The 20968-nt window shown below is 34.5% G+C and overlaps 1 protein-coding gene across 1 annotated transcript in view; it reads left to right on the forward strand.

Annotated features, from left to right (window-relative positions):
- Positions 1 to 20968, forward strand: part of LOC119834285 (1-phosphatidylinositol 4,5-bisphosphate phosphodiesterase classes I and II) — a 75421-nt gene that overhangs the window by 29741 nt on the left and 24712 nt on the right. The window contains exons 4-5 of the mRNA XM_038358621.1: positions 5722 to 5855; positions 20645 to 20830. Coding sequence (XP_038214549.1) covers positions 5722 to 5855; positions 20645 to 20830 — 320 coding nt within the window. The remainder of the gene's footprint in view (positions 1 to 5721; positions 5856 to 20644; positions 20831 to 20968) is intronic.

Genomic DNA, 20968 nt, shown 5'->3' on the forward strand with positions numbered 1-20968 from the left:
AGCTGTTATAAATGAAATCTAGAATTTTCCACGTTCACATTTTTCTAAAATGGAATTTTGTTTTGTGAGTTGGAATTTTTTGTATGGGCTACTGAATGATAAAACATGTTTTGACATATTCTTTGAACGATATCAGATTTTACTTTCCAGCTGTTATATGGATGGTAAAAATAGTTGTGTCATACGCAATAATTGTATGCGTCGAATGCGGCTTGTTATCACAATTAGCAGGGTAGTAGACTTCAATTTGTAATCGAGTTTGTCGGTCATGACGTAGATTGCAGAGGCTCTCACAAAGGCTCGGTCGGAAGGAGCGTCAGTGGCTCTGCACTATTGTACTCTAATTATAGCCTACCTACTCACCAAGATTGAATTGCTGTAAGTGCCATTAAGCTGCGGTAATGTTGATATGCCATGGGGTTCGCGGAACAGGTAATGTGTTTCTCGTAAGTGAAGTATATCGCTGCTATAGATGGCCGTAAAGTGGAGATTTTAGTGTCGTTCGAATTGTGGAAAACTCCATGAAACGGCATTTCAGGTTTCACCTTTGATATGAGGTTAGCGTGCTTACACACCCATAATATGTTTATGTTTATTGTTGTTGTTTTGGGTCGCAAAATTATTCGTTTTATAACTGTGGTTATATAGGATACTAGCTGTGCCCCCGTGGTTTTACCCAGGGAGTACGAGATGTTATATAGCCTAATCTGTCTTCCTCAATAAACTAGCTATCTAACACTGAAAGAATTTTTCAAATTGGAGTGGAGTTGTTCCTGAGATTAGCGCGTTCAACTAAACAAACAAACATACTCTTCAGCTTATTGTATTAGTATAGATTCCAAAAGGGTAGTATGAAAATTAATTATTATATGGAAATAGATTTCCGCAAAGTGTTTTCGACTATAAATGGCGTAGTTGAGCAAGCAATGTATTTTGTAGTTTAATTTCAGTTTAAAAGATTTTGCCCGCAGCTTCACTCGCGTTCGAGTAAAACCATTTTCGATTCCACCTAAAGCCACAAAAAACATTTCACTTTAGTCGCTCAGCCGTTGCCAACACACAAAAATATGAACATCGCGCACGTTTCGGATACGGACTGTTTGTTTACCAAAATTGTAATAACAAGGTTGCTTTTTAAATGTATTCTAATCGAGTTGTTATTAAGATTGTTAACTAAGATCACGCACTGCATTATCGTGTTAGCGACACGCGATGCGGGCGGCTCGCAACCGCGCCGCAAATTCCATTGCTGGCACCGACCAGCGGGCGGATATTCAGGAAGCGTGTCAAGATATTGCAGCGCGTGTGTGCCATACGTCGTACGTATGCACAGGAATTTCTGTGTGATTGTCGAACGGGCGGAATGAGCGCAGGAACATTTTGGAAGCTTACACGGCGCATTCTTCGTGAAAGCCGAGGGTTGGACCGTGTTCCGTGATGGTACTTGAAGTGGGGGTTTCGGTATTGTAGTTCTCTTTAATTTGTATGTGTGTGAAACACGCTTGGGTTATATAAACCGAATTTAAATTATGAATAGTAATAAATAATAGTCGGTTCAGTAGCTTTTGCGTGAAAGAGCAACAAACACACACACCTCCTTATAAACTTACACATTTATAATATTAGTAGGATTTATAATGTTAATAGGATTAAAAATAAAGCGTAGTCGCAATAGCGGCCAAGAAAGCAAAATGTTTAGTGTGACCTAAAATAGTGAAGAAAATGCGATGTTAATAATAAAGGAGGACGGCCGCTAAGTAAACGCATCAATAACGTTGAAAACTTTACATGAACTAGGTATACTTAGGTTTTCCCAACTTACCACTTCATGGTCGTAAAGCCATGAAGTAACCACGTGAGGGATCTCACACGAGACCAATGCTAGCGTTACATATATTAATTTGTAATTCCACAACGCCGCCTAGCGACAGCTCTGCGTAATGATTTATGTGTAGTCGGTATCCCATATATCAGTTGGTGAGATATGTATGCAATATTGCGTACGTATCCTGGTTTGAAGCCCCGTACGGATAATATGATGTATAAGATTTGATAATATTTAGTACGTGGAATTTATTATATTATCGCCGTATACCGCCTTACCGGCTCCGCCCCGATTGTCGTATTTTATTTTTTTACTTTTACAAAAATTTTAACAAGCGGAGACAAATTTAAACAACTGAAAATCATTAAAATATGTTCAGCCGTTCTTGAGCTATAAATGGTGTAACTAACACGACTTTCTCTTATGAACATATGAACACTAGTTTTTCTAGGTTTTTAACTTTAGCCGTTGACATTACAGTTTATACGTGAAAAATTTGACGTATTTTTTTCTTTAATATGATATAATATAAATGTGCTACTCTACCTACTCAAATGTGTTTTATCTAAGGCTTTTAAAACGTAAATGAACTATAGAATAATTAAAAATTTCAATAAATTAACAAATTTAAACTTTAATTAGCAAAGAGCATGTACTTACAGAAAAAATTCTTTAAATGAAACGAGTCTAGTCCTTAATATTAATTCCATCGATTTTGTAAAATTTAAAAATATAACACATACAATTTTTCAGTGGCATCAATAAAAAAAGACGCATTTTGCGCGATAAATATTTAAGCTTCAGTTAGCGTTTAAAACAGGAACTTTTTTTTTTTTTTTTTTTTATGTCATAGCGGGCAGCTGAGCTGGTGGTTCGCCTGATGGTAAGCGATTATTTTGTTTTATTTGTAGTGGCTTTATTGTTCAGCGCTTTGTATTTCCATTCGAGTTTTATTTTTGTGGATACGTTTAAGAGTTGTTTTGAAACGATTGCATAACAGGTGAATGCAAATTAAATACCAATTCGACGATTCGATATCTAGTTTATCAAATTATCAATAGCACGCAATAGGAATTGTTTCCGTTTTTAATTCTGGATTTAATAACTACGCATTTCTTATTATACTCATTGCGTAATCTATACTAATTAGAAAAGTCTTTTGAATAATAGTCATTAGCATGCCGTCTCTTTTGCGCACAGGCCCGTGGCCCGTATAATACGCAATCTCTCTCTCTCTCACGTTGGTAATGCATAATTTATGATTTCGTTTTCTATTAGCGCTCCCTTGCTTACCGTCCTCATTAATAAATTGTCTCTTATCATAATTATTTTTCTTGTTGGCTACAGCAACGACTCAATGTTGCTCCCTTCTGTTGCTACGGTAATGCGCCGCATTGTAATCATTTAATTACCGGAGTGCATGTGAGGGTTTTTCCATGTATAAACTCGAATCCCGTCTCGAAGGACTCGGGCTGTCCGCTTTAGCGATGAACGCGTTTGAGTTTGAGGAGCAGCAGTGTTGCGATGAAAGTTTTAATTAACATCTTCTCGTATTAGCTTGTTAGTGTTTTCGGTCTCTGTTTAAGCTCCATATTATGCAATTTATTTTTTTGTAAATTAAATAAAACTTTGGTGAAATTTTGCTTTCGTTAGGTGTTAATTGGATGGAGTATCGATATTTATTTGAAATATTGCGACAATTGTTATTCGTTTTACGTTTCGTTGTATGTCTTTCGAATGAATAAAATAATTGATTCCATATTATTGTATCATTATTTATTTGAATCGCTATCCGTTCTATAATAATCATATTGTGTACAGCTATTGTGATATAGTCAGACATAGAATTTGTATCTTAAAACAACATCGTAGGTACATTTGAAATCTGCTAGTAATTGATAATATTGTGTAATAAATCATGCTCGCATAAAGTTTGTGGTATAAGCAGCAAATTAAATGCACGACTGGCAAGTAATACCGCTTTAAAAATAAACTATTACGATGGAAGTAAAAATAGTTTAATGAAGTAGTACGTAACATTATTTATGCAGTGAACTTTAAATTTTCTGAAAGCATCTTTGTACCCGCGTCAAACAGTAAATGGAGCGGAAAAGATGAAGGAATGTACCTGTAACAATTTTAATCACAGTATGAGTCGCTCGTATTCAGCGAGTCGTACTGGAACCCTTTTTAATAAAATATTGTTTCGTTGACGGTACATTTTAACCTAGCACTCGGCTAAAAGCTTTTAGTTGTGAGCAGAAGTTATGACACAAGAGTTTGTACGCACTTTATTCATACAAAAATACTAAACTTTTCACCGAGCATGCCTCCAACTTCGCTTTACATAAAGTATTGTACTTGAGTTTGAGAGAATTACCCAAAGTTTCGTCCGGTTTGATATTGTATCGACTCGAACGTCCTGAAAGTTGAACATTTTTATACCTACATGTTTATAAGTTGATGTTAATTTCAAGTTCTGAGTAGTTTTTGGTCTCTTTGTTGAAATGTTCTTTTCTGTTAGATGATTTTTTGATAGTTTATTTAGGACAATGTCCTATGTACGATACATATATGTGTATATATAAACCATTTAATTATACTAACTTTTAATTATATATTATACTATTAATGGAAATAGGTTTATAAAACCTTCATTCCACCAGACAGATTACACGGAAATGGAGTATGCATCCAAATTATTTATTCAGTTAGGATTTTGGATCATAGCAGTGTTTACGATTCCTCAAAGCGGCTTAACGAGTCCTGTCATGAGCTCTTAAAGGACGAGTAATTTCAGTGTGTGATAGATAGACAGTGATGGTATTAGACAATCTATGTAGCTCTGTCTTAATCTTTCGCTAGAAAAATTCCTGCTCTAAGACGTCATGGTAATCCCCCACGAATCTTAACGTTTGTATAGATTAGATAGAAGATAGTTTAAGCGGTGATGAATTGATCTTCATGAGATATAACATTGATCTTCGTCTCGGGCACTAGGGTAAAAAATCATAACCGTCCTAGAAAGGAAGCCCAACTAGGTACTCTATAAACATGCACTATGTGCCTAGCATTGCTATATTGCTGAAATTTATATCAAGTATTAGAAGTTTTTGATCTAGGATTACGTGCTATTTCTTGCTGGTTAATTCACAAATATGTGTAGAGATTACAGATTACAGGTGATTTCTCAACAGTATTATGAAAAATGTCTTACATTTTTCGCGTTTAATAAATCTTTCGTATATAAAATGCGAAATGTGAACCGTGGGTTATATTTGTTTTTATATATATTACGGATTAACGATGGGAAAGGGCTGGGGATTATGAATGATCGATGAATAAATTACTTCCCCTTGAAACGGTTCGTACTGATTAATATAATTAATCATGTCTATAATTATATTTATTAACGGGCGTTTGATTATCAGAATCAGCTGTCTAGTACTCTTAAGTTTAAATAGTAATTAAAATATATGTATACTTTAAATACATGGCAAACAATAAGCTAGTTTATTTTTCAAATTTTCACAGATCGTTTGACATCCTATTCTGTATACTTATTATTAAGGTAAAAGTTTGTCAGGTTGGATATATGTTTGTTACATTCCTCATCATCATCATTCATCATTCCTTCCCAATCATCATTCCCACGAAAACCACTGAACTGATTTTGATGACACTTGGTAGTGATGTAGCTTATGTAACAGAATGACATATTATGTGCTATAGATATCCCTGCATTTACCCGCAAGATACGGCGCAGCACAACTAGGCACTTTAAAGAAAGTATGTTAAATATTCGAGAAGCTACTACTCATCATCATATATAAATCAAACCTCGATGCTATTACAATTAAAATATTTGTCTGTATTACATAAAAATTTGTCAACAGATGTGGACGGACGAGCTGTTCAGTCTGGCGTACAATCTGAACCAATACAACAACTCAACGATGAAGTTCTTAGAAAAGTTGCATACGAAGATCACGCTGAAAGCGGACAAGTCTGGCAAGATACTGGTTAAGAAGTAAGTGCACTCTATACAGTTCCATATTAGTTAGTTTAAATTCTGTACAATCTCTTTGGAGATAAGAACTAAAATGCCCTGAAATCGAATGATTTTTACCTTAATTTTATCATCTTTCTTGTGACTTACACCCCCCTTGTAAGAATGTGGATTAATCATTAATCGTGTGAAAGGCTAAATTAGAGGATTGAAAAATTGAAAAAAAATCATTTGTTTATATCTACGTTATAAACAAATTTACCAAATACAAAGACACGTCACGAACGATTTAGGCGATCGAAGCTTTCCACTCCACGAGACTTAGCTAGTGTCATAACACGAGTGCAAGAGTGCAGGAGACGAGTGTGTGCTTGTGTGGATGTATGTGACTTAGTGTAAGACTTGTGTATGACTTATAAATGAGCGTTCCTGAGAATTTGGGAGATAGATGGAGATTTTGTTAACTAGAGTTTGTTAATTACAGTTTAAATTCTACAAAGAAGAGCCACATAATTTGTTGTTTAAGACAAACAAACCGTCCGAAACACTGGACGTACTAACATTAGATTAAAGTGAAGTGTTATTTAATTAGTGACCGTAACTAAATGTTTACAAAAAGTTTTTTTCGCTACTCACCGATTATAAGGTGCTAGTTCATGATTAATATACGAAATCGATTTTTGTACTCAAATACATTTCTGCTAATCTATTCCTTTTTGCCCGTTTAATATTTCTCAACAAAACATTAAGACTCGCTCATTTAGATCATGTCAAACAATCAAGTTCGCCGTAACGCTTTGAATACAATCTAATTTTGCTTCAGCCTGATTCTAGGCTTTAGAATTTACTACTGAGAAGGCATCCGTACGTGTACCTAGAGTTTGAAATGATCGCGTACATAACAGTAGATCTTACGACGAAGCCCCAAAGTTGAAACTTGAATGTACATTATTCAAGATTGAATTAAACAATGATGGATTTAATAAAGCTGCGACGTTGTTGGATAACGGCCTTGTTAAAAAAGTCCTCCAAGTTCGCGGAGGACTGATACAATAACTTTTTATTGTAAAGATAACGGGAGAGGACGATAGTAAGTGTTCAAATTTATTCCGTCTTGGAAGATTTCGATGAATAATAAATGCTTTATGTATTTTGCATATTAGATGTTATTTGAAAGCATCGTTTAAACTTACTTGACGATTATTATATACCTAATAATAGAAGATAATTAATAAGAATTCATCCAACCCACCTAATAATATAGGATAATAAAGGATTCTATACAAAAATCGGAGTTTTTTTTCAACTATTCATATTGAAACGTTCTTTTATATATTACGCTACTCGGGAGTGTGCGAAATTAAAGCATCTTATCTCTCATCTTGCCATATCTTTGTTTATCAAATTTAAATTTGGAATAAACTCTACACTGATAGTGAAGATGGATACAGATATCAATAAAAATACCGCCACAGAGGATGAACGAACCAACCACAGGCGAAGACGCGGATAAAAAATAGTCAAATACAACAAAGGAGTATTGGAAATTAAAAAGCACGTATCGTGTCTCTCAACTTCATAGACGATATAATGCGCCGCTCGGGATTCGAGCAACAGTTGTGAAGCCAAGCTTTATTTTTATTGGTCCCACGATACCAGTACAATAAACGTAACATTCTACACACGAAAAGCGTATGTGTTTCTGTAATAATTCGATTTAATGAGTTAGAAATTCGTTCGGAGATTGCTAGACTTTAGAACGGAGCATTTTGATCGATCAATGATTTTGTAAAGAGTAGCGAAGGTCTAGGTAATCAGAATCAGGGAATGTGTTATGAAACATTTTATTTAGCATCTAGCTGAGATATGCATTCAGGAGTATTCGATGATTGCTTATATCAAATAGCTTCTATGTTTTGGGGAGTTTTGAAATGAAAGTAGATATATATTTTCAAATTGGCTATAAACCAACGTGTTGTTTCATTATTTCAAATACAAAAAAAGCATTTTAATATTTTAACAGTTAAGCGGTAAGTTTAAATGGGTTTTGGCGAGATCTTAAAAGTCAACATTCTGTTTGAATTTTCCTTAAATTATCTAATGCGAAATTTGTTCAACCGACGATGTTTTCGCAAATAAATTGCTAGCGGACCACGAAAGTATTTCTTAATAATGGTTCTCTTTATTGTCGACGGCAAAAATGGTAAACGTAATAGCTTGTTACAAGCTTGTGGCATTTTCCGATACTAATATCGAGGTATAGCTTCCGGCGTTTGGATTTGGTCAGTTAATGGAAATTTTATACGGCTCCCCTGTCACTGTGTGGACCTTTTTCAATTTGATAGCATTATTCCCCGTGTAATAGAATTTTAAAAGGGTTACGGCGTGGATTTGTTTCGGACTGATGATATAACTAACTTATCGTTACCTGTGGACCCGCTTACGTAACTTCAAATTTAGCTGAAGTTATTTATAGATCTCAAAAACGATCTCTGTATATTTAAAAATATAGTCTTGTTTATTATGGTCCAAAGGGTAAAGGTAAATCTCATCAGGAATGTAAATACTAGAGTGACATTTTGACGTAAATAAATCCTGCCGCTGTATATATTTTATTTGTCAAAAGGTTTTCGGTTTACTTCAATATTTGTACACAAATCATATCTATATTTACCGTCTTACTTAATGATTACGTAGCGTCAGCGATTTCAGGCGTAAGAAAGCAAATATGGCAAAAATAACCTGACCTATGCGGTAACGTGTAAAAGAGTCGTGGTTTCACCCTTGAAAATGTTCTCAGAACGCAAATAAAAATATCTTCACAAAAGCCATCGCCGCGCCCCTCGTTTGACTAACCTTTTAGAGAATCTGCGCTTCTATTGAAAGCTCGCTGATTGCAGTTCTGCTCCCTATGGTATTAAAAATAAGAGTTATTCGAAGCGTTTCTCATAGGAACTGACAAAACTTTGTGATATTTGTTTACATTACCGAAGTGGAGTACGTGGAACTTGTAATTTATTGAGTCATAAAAGATAATGGTTTTTGAAATAATCGCTTTAAAGGCATTCTTAAATTGGGTGGGAACAATTTGTTTTGTTATTATATATATCGAGAAAATATTTGAGTTCCTTACTTATACTGCATGTTTCTTATAAATGTGTTTCATTATTTCCTTGTTCCGACAAATAAATTGATCGATTTACGAAATAAGTAAACCACTTGCGAAAATACCGTTCTGAGGGTTTTAATATATTTTAAGATTTATTTAGTTACATTAACTGTATATTGTTAGTCTTTATTTCTTTACCGTACATCCAGGCGAGGAACGGGAGGGACTCCATCCCTTCGCCGCCGATATGTCGCACGTACGCACACAGCGTTATGCGAATTCACATCTCATTCGAACTGCAAAGGAACGTAACTCTCTTCCACCGTCGGTGTCATCGGATCATTACTGCGTGCAGCTTTTCTGTAATCAATTGATTTCATGTAGGCAAACGTGGTCCTGGGTGGCGGACAATCGTCTGTCTATTAAGTAAACAAAAACGTCCTCGGCAAAAACTAAGATACCTACGGTACATAGCGGAATAGGAAAGGCACATCTTAAATTCCTATTCCTTAATGTCTGTAATCTTTACATACTTCAAATACTCGAAGAATATTTGCATAAACCGAAGTGATTCACCGCCAGTGACATAATCTCGTCCCGTCTACACGTGCTAATTGTTATATTGACAATCTTACTCGTTATTTACATCTTGTGTTAATGTGTTTGTTTTACGATGATGATTTTGCTGATTTGTTCCCTCGCTGTTTCTGCGATGTTGCAATTGTCATTTACGAAATTATGAGTTCTATAATGTGTTGAAGTATATTTTGATGCGAGTTTAGTTTCAGTATGTTTCCAGAAATGTAACCAGCTTTTATCATACTATTTTGAAATGTATGGTTGTATTCAACGAAACATCGTCGTAGGCTGTGTAACATAAAGTTAATTGGTCTGTCGTACGTGGATACAAATATAGGCTTCTCCAAGTTAGGTTAAGACCTTAATCTTCCATCCAAACCCTAATACTGGATACCCGATGTATGCATACGGGGAATATGACTATATTACGTGTCTGGATTGAATGAAGCATAGGTTACGTAAATAATGTTTTATATAACACTGACTTTCATGTATAATTCATTAAAGATCCCCATTGATATGAATCTCACTTTGTGAGCGTCCCTAAAAATATTAATCCCACCGTGACCTCTGAGATCTTCGTCTAAGAAGTTGCCGGATTCATTCGCCATCACTGTCGCACACGTTTTGTTGGGCTTTACGCGACAGGGACGAACTGCGAATGAAACAAAAAGTTGTGAATTTAAAGTAGGCCGTTTGCAAATCCATTTTCATATGTGTCTGCCGCGCTGTCTCGGCCCGAGAATCAAATGTTAATATATTACCGACATTTTACTTTACCCAAGGCTGGCTCACGGTTTTGGTAAAGCCGTGTTTATTTTAATTACATTAGTTGGTACGTGTGAAATGTAGTTGTGAGTTTTAAAGTTGTTAAGTAAATGTGTTTATAAACATTGAGGTATTTGCATTTGAGTTAGTGCTGTCGTCATACACTTACTTGGGTTTTGTGGGTAATGCGCTAACGTTCACTTGACGCTTTTACTGAGAACATTTAAGTATTTCGATTTTATTCACTATTTGTTTAAATAAAATAATTTTCTATCTAATTGAGTGATATTAACGTTTATAGTAGTTTCGTCATGAAGGTTATTAAGTATTTTTTATAATGATAGATTGTTCATTTACAAGCAGCATTAATTAGATATGATTAGATGTTGAAGTATTCACTTTAATTTAATCGCGTAAATTACAATTTTCAGAGAGAGGATGAATATCTCAACTTTGTTGTCGTAATTTATATTGAAGAAGTTTAATTAGAATCCAATTATGAGTTTTATTCCAACACATGAATACATAAATGAAAATTATGTTAGTTAAACTATTTTTAAATCAAGAACGACTGAATCTATTTTTATATCCCTACTAGTAAGTAACTCTGTTAGTGTATCTATCCGTATATCAGTCTCTTCTTAACGGCTACACTACTTTACCAATTTGGATAAAAACAGAGATGGATTGAGTTCCGGGAACGATCATAGGATAGTTTTTATCCCGAAAATCACACTATCTAATACCATAATATTTATTTGAAAATTCGAATTTCGCGAATCAGATTGTAAAAAGTGTGTCAGCAAAAAAGGTCAAAGGTGAATACGAAAAGTGGAGCAACAGTTATCCAAAGCAGATAACGTCAAGCACATGCTCGATATTCCGCCCCGAATGGCTTTCAATTCGAAAAATTATCAAACCGATTCGTTGCAAATAGAAAAATTAGATTCTAAACTGAAAACAGTCTCGCAGAGCACTCTCTGTTATTACCCCAATGCTATATTTCATTGATGCCATATTTGTTGGGCTGACTTGGCAATTTTATGGCCATTCTAGAAATGTCCACAAGGTTACAGGGTCTTCTGCAAGGTCGAAAAATAAGCTCTTACAGCCACCGAATAATAATAAATTTCAGTTAAGTGTATTATGTTTACTGGTGTCTATTAAGTTATGTATACGACCGATTTTTCACAAAGATGATGTGGGTTGTAAATTAGTGGGGTCTCTTATCGGTGATAACTTTCTTTGTAAAAATATAACTTTCTAGAATTTTTTGTCTTGTTCGAAATTTGATACCCAATTCAATGTGTGGCTTATATAATTGTTTTGAGCAAAAAAATAAATTAATAGTGAAATTGTGTCAAAATATGCGCTAATAATATCTTTATAAGATTGGATTGTCCTTACAAAACTTAAGAATATGGATATGATATTTTCAATACGTCGTATACGAGCCTACTAAAATCGCAATAGCAATCGGTAACGTATGCGAAAATGGCTCCAGAAACAAGACAAATATATCCCAACAAGTCTACGACATTTGACAATGAAAGACAACAAGCGATTTTAACAATTTCGAAATAGGCCGGCCTGTAATTGTACTGTTTCTGCCAGCGGAACACTCGTCCCTGACACTTTGTCTTATCTTGCCCACGATTGTAGTGCAACTTGTCTTGCGATGTTACAGCTGTGAGATTTTTCAGCAAGAGTACGGTTTGACAGGCAGGCGTACGGGGGTACGAGTGGCTTTGAGAAGGCTTGAGACGCCGCCGTTTGAGGTTTTCTCATATGTTTCTTTGGTAAGATTATCCTTGCGATCTATTTGAGGCGACGCAATTGGATATTGTTAGGAGTAAAATAATTGTCATTTTTGATTTATTTTCATGGTATAATCACGATTCTATAGTTTTGACATATTCTCGCGGATTTTACCTGAGTGGCTTCATACATGTAGACAAACAGAAGCTTTTTTTAAATAAATGAATCCAATAAATGAATAAAAAAATATTAATACCTACCTTCAGGTTTTACTCACTTTATAATAAAATTAAAAGTATGCTACTTCGTGTATGATTTTTTTTAATAAATTAAAAAATACAATTTCATGTATCATGTTTCATGTTTTTCAATATCCAACATAACATTATGAAAATCTCGCTGTAACTATATATAATCGATATATTATTAATTTAAAATTTCATCAGATATTAATGAAAATAGTTGCTTTAATACAAGCATTGGATCAGCCGCGTCCATTGGAATCAAATCACAGTTAGCTAAGCTGCCGCGGAGGGAGACCGCGTCAAAGCCAAACCCGTGTTCGCAATCACGCTGGAATCAGCGTTCGTGGAAATTCTGTACCAACGAGCTGTGACATCACAAAAACTACGCTTAAGCTCTGATCGTACGGAAATGATAGATGTTGTTTTCGAATAAATGTGGTTAATCCGAAACTGTGGGTTTAACGAATGTAGATTTGGAGTTGTCGAAATCTATACATATTCAAAATCTAGTATTTTAAAATAGTTAACTTTGGAAACAATGAATATAATAATTATATCAGCTGTTTGCATCATGTATTTGTTATCTATTATGGTTCTAGATGATTGTTATTTATAATATACACTATTAATATATTTCACGAAACTACCGCTAATAGAACTTATTGGGTAGTTGCCAATTATCATTAATTGTATTCGAAGTATTAAGTATGAACCACGTTTGTACGTTTCATATGAATAGTTCGAACTATCACGAGAAACTATTCGCTCTCGAAGATCGATGAAGGAGTACTTGAAGAAGTTTGGTATAATTCTACGTTCATATCATCCACATGTATTCAATGCTCGTAGAATGTTTTCTCAGCGCCATCTCTTTTTAACTTTTTTTTTAAAAATAGTACTTACTACTTCTTTCAAATAGTGTTATATTACCATATGACACTATTTGAATTTATTTACTTTTATATATTTTAAAGGTCTATCCTAAATGTTGCTTGGTTTGGCAAAGTCGTCGGTTTATCTTATCCGTTTTGTCCAATTGGATCGATTGTTTTAAAGCTCAATTAATAATTGTACATAACTTTATCATTCGAATAAAAATTGTTTCTAGAGAAATGTTATTAATGTAATATGTTTGCGGTTTGTAACAGCCTTTAGACAGTATGCTTTCGATAAATCGTTACGTCCGCGTCGGTTGAAAATTCAGTTCACTGTAAGAGGTTTCCTGGTTATTGATTAGAAACTCTTTGAAACTAAAGGATGTTCCGTGCTATTAACGTAAATACCAGCTCAGGCAAAAGGCTACGTCTTTTCCGTACTGTATTTTATTAATAAGGTCATGAATAGGTGCTTAAATAGAATCTATTTTTATTATTATATAAACTTCTTTTTCATCTATGATTATTTTAAATGGATATATTATGAATAGGTCAACTGTCGCTTCATTACATATACTTCGAGGTTTACTAGATTTTCAGTGTCGGGGAACTCAAATAAACTAGGCTTTACTCGGCTCACTCGCAGATCAATTTAAAAACGTTTAAAGTGTGACGTCATTATAAAGCTATGTAATTTAAATCTTCTACTATATAAAAATAAGTCGGGTTTTCCTTCCTGACGCTATAACTCCAGAACGCACGAACCGATTTCCACGGTTTTGCATTCGTTGGTTAGGTCTCGGGCGCCGTGAGGTTTATGGCAAAGAAAATTCAGGAAAAAATTCTGCAGAAAAGCGGGAAAGTCATTTTTCACATACAACCACCTGGTGGCGAAACGGAGTTCGCCGGGTTTGCTAGTTTAAAATAAGAGAAAAACATACAAGTACAAGTATGGTTCTGATAAAACTTTTTCGAGCCCTCGATAGAAGTAAGTTTTGTAGCTCTTTCCCGAAAGTAAGTTGTAAACAAAAAGGGGACAATCAAAGTGCTTTTAAATTAAAGATAAATTGTCCAAGAAAGCTACGTTATAAAACTGTAATTCTTGGTTATAATGTAAACAACTCGCTGGAATAAGACTCGGTTTTACTTCTGTTTTGATAAATCGCAACACATTTAGAGGACTCCCAGTATTCCCAGGATAAATAAGCAGAATAAAAATCACCGCATCATCCGCTAACGACGCCAGCTCTCCCAGGCTGCAACTGCAGGATACAATTCTTATCTTTTCTCGCACTTTTTCTCGCCCGTGAGGAGGTGGCGCTTTGTGTAGCCTTGTACGATCTTATTGTCGTCTACGTCTTTCAGAACGTCCAGAGTGCTAGATTTTGTGCAGGTGAACGCGTTGGCACCGTTTTCTAATGAGATATTGAATTGCGAATGTTGAGAGATGTACTATTAAATTCTTGAATACAATGGTATCATATTTTTAAGCAGAAATCGCGGAGACTGTCTCGCGTATTTTTAAATTTGTTTATTGAATAAGTTAGAGAAGATAAATGGTAAAAAAAGATAAAGAAAAACAAATGTTTAATATATGAACTAAACCGACATTTATGCTCGAACGATATCCGGTTACGACATCCTGAAATAAATTGCGATCATTAATTTCTAAATATTTCTTACAAAACACACCGATAGTTTATTTCATTATTTTATATTTGAATTAGTATTCGTCAATTCGATTCCTACATCAAAGTTATCTCTATCTCTAAATCCGGTCGTAGAAATAGTATTTTAGTGCAGAATTGACTGTAAGGATTTTTTTATGTTAATAAATATGTTGGCAGGCATGTTTAATGTTTATCCTGGGGAATTTCATTTCAAATTTGCCAATATTGTTACTATTGTTTTACTAGCTGTGCATCCCGGTTTTACCAGCTGAGGAAATATCTGCGGGTTAAATCAAGCATTTCTATAGATTATCTTTAATTCTACTTTATTAACTACATCGCCGCCGAATATAATAAAAATTCATTCAGTGGTACCTGATAGTGTAACAAACATACAACCATTAGTTCTTAAAAATCTGTCGCCTTTATTAATAGGATAGTTGAAATTTAGTGGTGGCTAATAATGCTAGTATTAGGTAATACATTTGTTGTTAGACATACTACAGCAGGAACTCGGGGTATGTACCCTTCTCCAATTCAATTGATCCTGTTCCTTTTTGGGTCGTTACACAATTATTCTACATTCATTCTATGTTCACGTGTACTTGTATTTTACTGAACAAACTTTAAGCATCTAGTAGATATAGATGGTAAGGATTAAAACTGTGCTATGAAGATTCAAAATCGCTTCTATGAGAAGTCTAATTGAATAAATATATGTTTGAGTTTGAGGTCTTCACTTATTTTAGTCAAATAAGAATGTTCTTATACACGAGTAAAGATTTTTTATACATTCTATAGTAATGGTACAGGAAGTAATGACTAACGGATATTTACGAATATATATGAAATAAATTTTCACTGAAAACTTATTACAAGTGAAATTTAATAACTTGTTATTTTACTCCGGCAAAATAATTCTGTAATTAATACCTAGGTACATCCAATACTATTAATTAACGAGAACCGAATTACAAACATGTTAAATACAGTCAGTGTTACCACATAAAATTTAACGAGTATGTATTTACGTGATGCCCGAGCATTTTATGAATTAATCTGTATGCTTTAATCAAGACTAGCACATAATGGCTTTCATAAAATTTTATCTTTAGTTTGTTTATGGTTGAGTATTCTGAGTGATGAAATTATTATAACGTTAAAATGAAATTTTTATATGGCGAAAGTGTCGGTTATATCTTATGAGTTTACTAGCTGTCCGCCCGCGGCTCTGCCTGCGTCGTTAAAAGGCATTATAGCCCTGGGGTTTTCCCCTCATAGTGCCCGATTCCGTGATAATTCTAAGATAATAACTATCCAATGTAATGAACGTAGGGTCACAAATTGAACTCAACTAAAACTAGACACTTTTTTTGTTCTACTTTCACGTGATAACTAATCTACAGAACCGACTACAGTCAAAATAAAAAATAGTCGGCAATAAATAAAAATAACGGAGTTGTTTAATAAACGAGAAGCACACAGAAGGTGACGGCTTGAGTGAAATTCAAATTACACGCCAAGTTAGTTAGCAGTCGGAAGCAACAAGCAATTTACAATTAAATACCGTCGCATCTGTCGCGCTGTAATGCCTCATTGGCAATTAGATGCCGTAGCCTTTATACATGTATAGCTCAATTTTTCTTCTACTGAAGAGGCAGGTATATGGTAACGGCCGGATAAGGCTTGATTTCTAGCCAAACGTCGAAGGTTCGAGATGCCGCCTAACAAAATTGAATTAATTTTCTAATTCATTACTATAATGGAGGCCGGATGCCCGTTTCCTTTTCCTCACTCGTCCCAGACCATTCCTCCTTTCCAGTCGTTAATCCATTCCTTTTCCCTTACCCCAAAAAAGCGAATACCTTTGCGAATGTTCATGGGCGGTGGTGATCGCTTACCATCACGCGAACCACCAGCTCAGTTGCCCGCTATGACATAAAAAAAAAATTAGTGAAGGCGACATTGTGAAGACGACATGACTCAGAATCATAAGTTGGACACTATGTGATAAATGGTATTTTGAGTAATCAACACTGCCTGGTGAAATGGATCTTCGCGAGGGCTTTAAGAGACACTTCTAATGAGATTTATTCAGTTTTTAGTGAATTGACAGAAAGTCTATAATACGTAAGTAAAAATGTTATATTGAATTTCCTTAAGTGAGTACATATCCGAATTGAATGGAGTCGTGGTTAGTTATTTGGAAGGTGTATTTTAATCGAAGAGTATACCTCTTATTTATACCCTATAGGGTAACCTTTAAATTGTCAAAGTAAATTAAATTCACAAAGTGCCCTCTTAAAATGTAACAATTTCACCAAGGGGGGTTGTGTATAGTGATTCACATAAAAACCTTTTCTAAGGGTATCTCGAAATAGTTTTTATCGACAAATATATAATTCCAAAATTGAGACATGTAGTGCTTTTGGGCTCCAAAACTAGCTCCTCTTAGTATATAATTTTAGTCATATTATTGTGAAGTGTGTGTAAAGAGAAGAAATATCCTATCGAGTAAGTTGAAGCTGGTACTCAATTTCTGAAACCCTCGTTTATTTGCTTTCTCTATTGTTAGAATTGAAAAATGGTCATACTACTTTTCCTATATGTAAAAATATCCAAAATTAAACGGAGGATTTTTTTTATTTCTTGTAAAAGATCACATTTAAAACAAATGATTATCATAAACCGAAGGTGAGAGCATTACCAGAATACTCATAATAAGCTGCCTATATATTGGCATTTTCATAGCGCCGTACGTCTTACGTATTCCAATATAACAAGATAAAGTGCCGCCCCGCTGAGCTAATACCTCCTGCAGATTGCCATATAAAGGATAATGGATTGTTCTGATCACAAACATGCTTTTCTCGGCCTGAGTACTTCATGCAATGAATCCGCTATCGATAGAGTACAATAGGGTTTTAAACCGTTTTCGATAAAGACGGTTCAAATTCAGGCCCGCTGGATTCGATTGGTTTGATCAGGAATTCGGTGTTGCACTATAATCTCACCGTTATTCAATGTTTCAGAAAATTTATGCCAAAGTTAATAGTTTGACGTGTGATATTAAAAAAGCTGGAATTAGAGTTAGGGTTGTTGCTGAGGTTTCATTTCATAATAACTAAAGAAGCACTTTATGTACTAAGAATATACGTGGAAGATGCCTTCTTTTATAGTGAAGACGAAGGGTTGATAAAAATTAAGTTAAATAATGCTAGCATCAATACTGGTACCAAAGAGTTGAAGAATTTCAAGAGATTTATTTACTAAAACGTTTTACACAGAACAAATAGCGGGACAACGTTGGTTAAGCATTATTCCAGTTAAACATTTAATTAAACGCAGCGAGGGGTTTTTGAAATGTATTTATTCACTGAGTATTTCAGTTCCGTCGCCTCGATTTTGTAAACATTACCCGCTCCGTCGCCGTTGGGATAAACAGCGATTAAGGTTGTATTGGGATGCAAATACAAGCTCAGCATTTGCCTAACTGCTTGCTGAACGTCCAATGCATTTGGTATCATTACTTCGAGTCAAATCAGTAATTTTAATGATTTGTGGGGTCACTGGGGTATCCGTACTATTCCTACTAACACTATAAATGCCTAAACCACTCAAATGATTGTGATGAAATTTTGTAAATAAATACTTTGAAACCTTTTTGAGAATAGAGATTTATACCGAAAAGTCCACGGGAACGGAAACAATGCGAGGCAAACCCCGGCTCTGTCTTGTCCTTTGACCACACAGGTGGAAAGCTAGTACTTATACAGTACATGTTTAATAAGTTGATTTATAATTTTCCCACGTTCATATAATAAGAGTAGAACCCAAATGAGAATACATAATTAAAAAAAATATTGTGGCGGTATGCAGGTTAATATTAAATATTCCCGTATTTATTCGCGGCTTTAGTTGTTATTCCTTTTAAACAAAGTAGAAACGGTCACGTTTAAAAGCGCTTTCAGATTTTTTCCTTTATATTTCTTTTCTAATTAAAACACAAATGTTCTCAGCATAAATAACGGACCGTGAAGCTAAAAAGGAACCTTATATTTTAATATACGAAAAAGAAATTTCTCAATTATTAATAAACGTTTACCATAAAACAAGCACACATTAGCTTCACACATAATGGCGTTAAGACTACGTGCGAGAATAGCATTTTAAAAACCGCGTACGAGTATTTAAATTGCTCTCTTTGTAAGCTACGGATTCGATTTACGAGTCTCTTTGAAGCTCACTAAAAAGATCAGAATTTTACAGATATCCTAACATGAGTACGTACGTATCTTACATGCATATTGGAAAGTTTCAGCGAAGGTCCATTAAAGATGTATTTATTCGATGTAACAGTAACGGGGGAATGGAATAACGTAAATAAATATTTCCTTGGGTGTTTATATTCGTCCCGACTTGACTCTAAATGGTTTGTCTTTGAAATGTGCTCGAGACTTTAATATTCTATCATTTATTATTCGGTATGCTTCGCGTCGTTCTTTTTACTATCAAAATGTTTAGTTGTCGATCATGTTGGGGCTTCGTTATTTTTTTTAACCCCCGATAAGCTTGACAAGTTTGACGTGTTTGTGTGTGTCTGTCTGTGGCATATTAATATTATGTATTTTTTTGTTTGAAATGTGAATTATGCGGGAGTTTTAGTAAGAGAAAAGCTTCCGCTACAAAATTATTCGGATTAAATATTTTTTTACATGAAATGAAAGGAATAAAAAATGCTATACACTAAATTGATTCGGGGACGTTTTTAATTTAATTGAATTTACTTGTTTTTTCTTGCATAATAAGATATCGTACATACAATGTAGCAGGGTTCGTTAGGGTTTGGAAATGTTTAGGCTCGGTCTTTGTTTGCAAGTTTGACATATATAGTTAAAGCAATAGACGTAAGTTAGGTTGTGTATTTTGCGTGGGAAAGTCTTCGACATTTTTTGTTGGATGTAGTTACAAAGACTGTATCGTTTGGTTGATATTTTTTGCGAACCAATCAATCAAGCAGTTTACATCGTTGTTTGTTCTGCTAATGGCTTACTGTTAAATTGCGTCTTAAATAAAGTAGTTCGATAGTCGATAATTAAGGTGTGGGAGAAAGGAAGGAAAAACAAACTAAAGATACAAACGTTTGAAATTTTATTTTATTGTCTTATATACGAGGTCTTAAAATGGAGCGATGTTTTCTTTCAATGTATTAGATACATTATTTTGATTACAGTTTCATTGTTCTATTACAGAAGAATTGTATTGTTAAAAGTAGTAATGGTAGAAGAATATGTAGTGTGTTATATAGTTGTTGAAGAGAAGTTTCACATTGATTGTGTGTAGGAGTTAGATTAAAGCAATTCTAAGTGGAGTGACAAATGACACTAAGCATTCATTCTTACACCTACAATAAATTCCTGATGTTTATCTTATATGTCTCCAATCTTATTTCTTTTATTTTAGGAGTATGTGTACGTTGTTGAATAAGTACATTATAATTTTAATTGTTTTACTATAAGTTATGCTTCGCGGTTTATCGACAAATTATTTTAAGAAAATATACCTGATGCTATATATATAGCCTTAATGTAATCTGACACAAAAATCATTTTTCAATTCGAACATTTAGTAATCTGTGACAATGGTTGCTGAGATTAGCGCGTTCAACCAAACAAACCGCCTTTTCAGCTTTATAATATTGCCTGTTTTTGGTGTGTAACAAAACATTACGCAAACGGCGCGTAATCTATAATATTGTTAACATTTTTCGTTTTACATTGTTCAATGACACATATTTTGTTACCAGTATCGTACGGCTCTTCGCTCAAAGCAAAGAAGATAAGAAGAGGATAGAGAAGGCGCTCAGCGAGTCCGGTTTGCCGACCGGCAAGAACGATACCATCTGCCAGTCTAAGTTCCAGTTTGAAGACTTCTTCGGGTTCTATAAGAGCCTCACGCAGAGGACCGAAGTGTTGAACATCTTTAATGGACTGTAAGTAAATATTTTATATAGGGAAAGAAACTCCATGTCATTGGGACAATCTTTGTTTTGGGAATGTGGACCCCACATTACAGGCCTAGTTTCCGGTCCAAAAATGATATGTAGTTATGTTCCTAACCCACAAGAATG

Source organism: Zerene cesonia, chromosome 19, assembly GCF_012273895.1.
Source record: "Zerene cesonia ecotype Mississippi chromosome 19, Zerene_cesonia_1.1, whole genome shotgun sequence".
Taxonomy (NCBI): Eukaryota; Metazoa; Arthropoda; class Insecta; order Lepidoptera; family Pieridae; genus Zerene; species Zerene cesonia.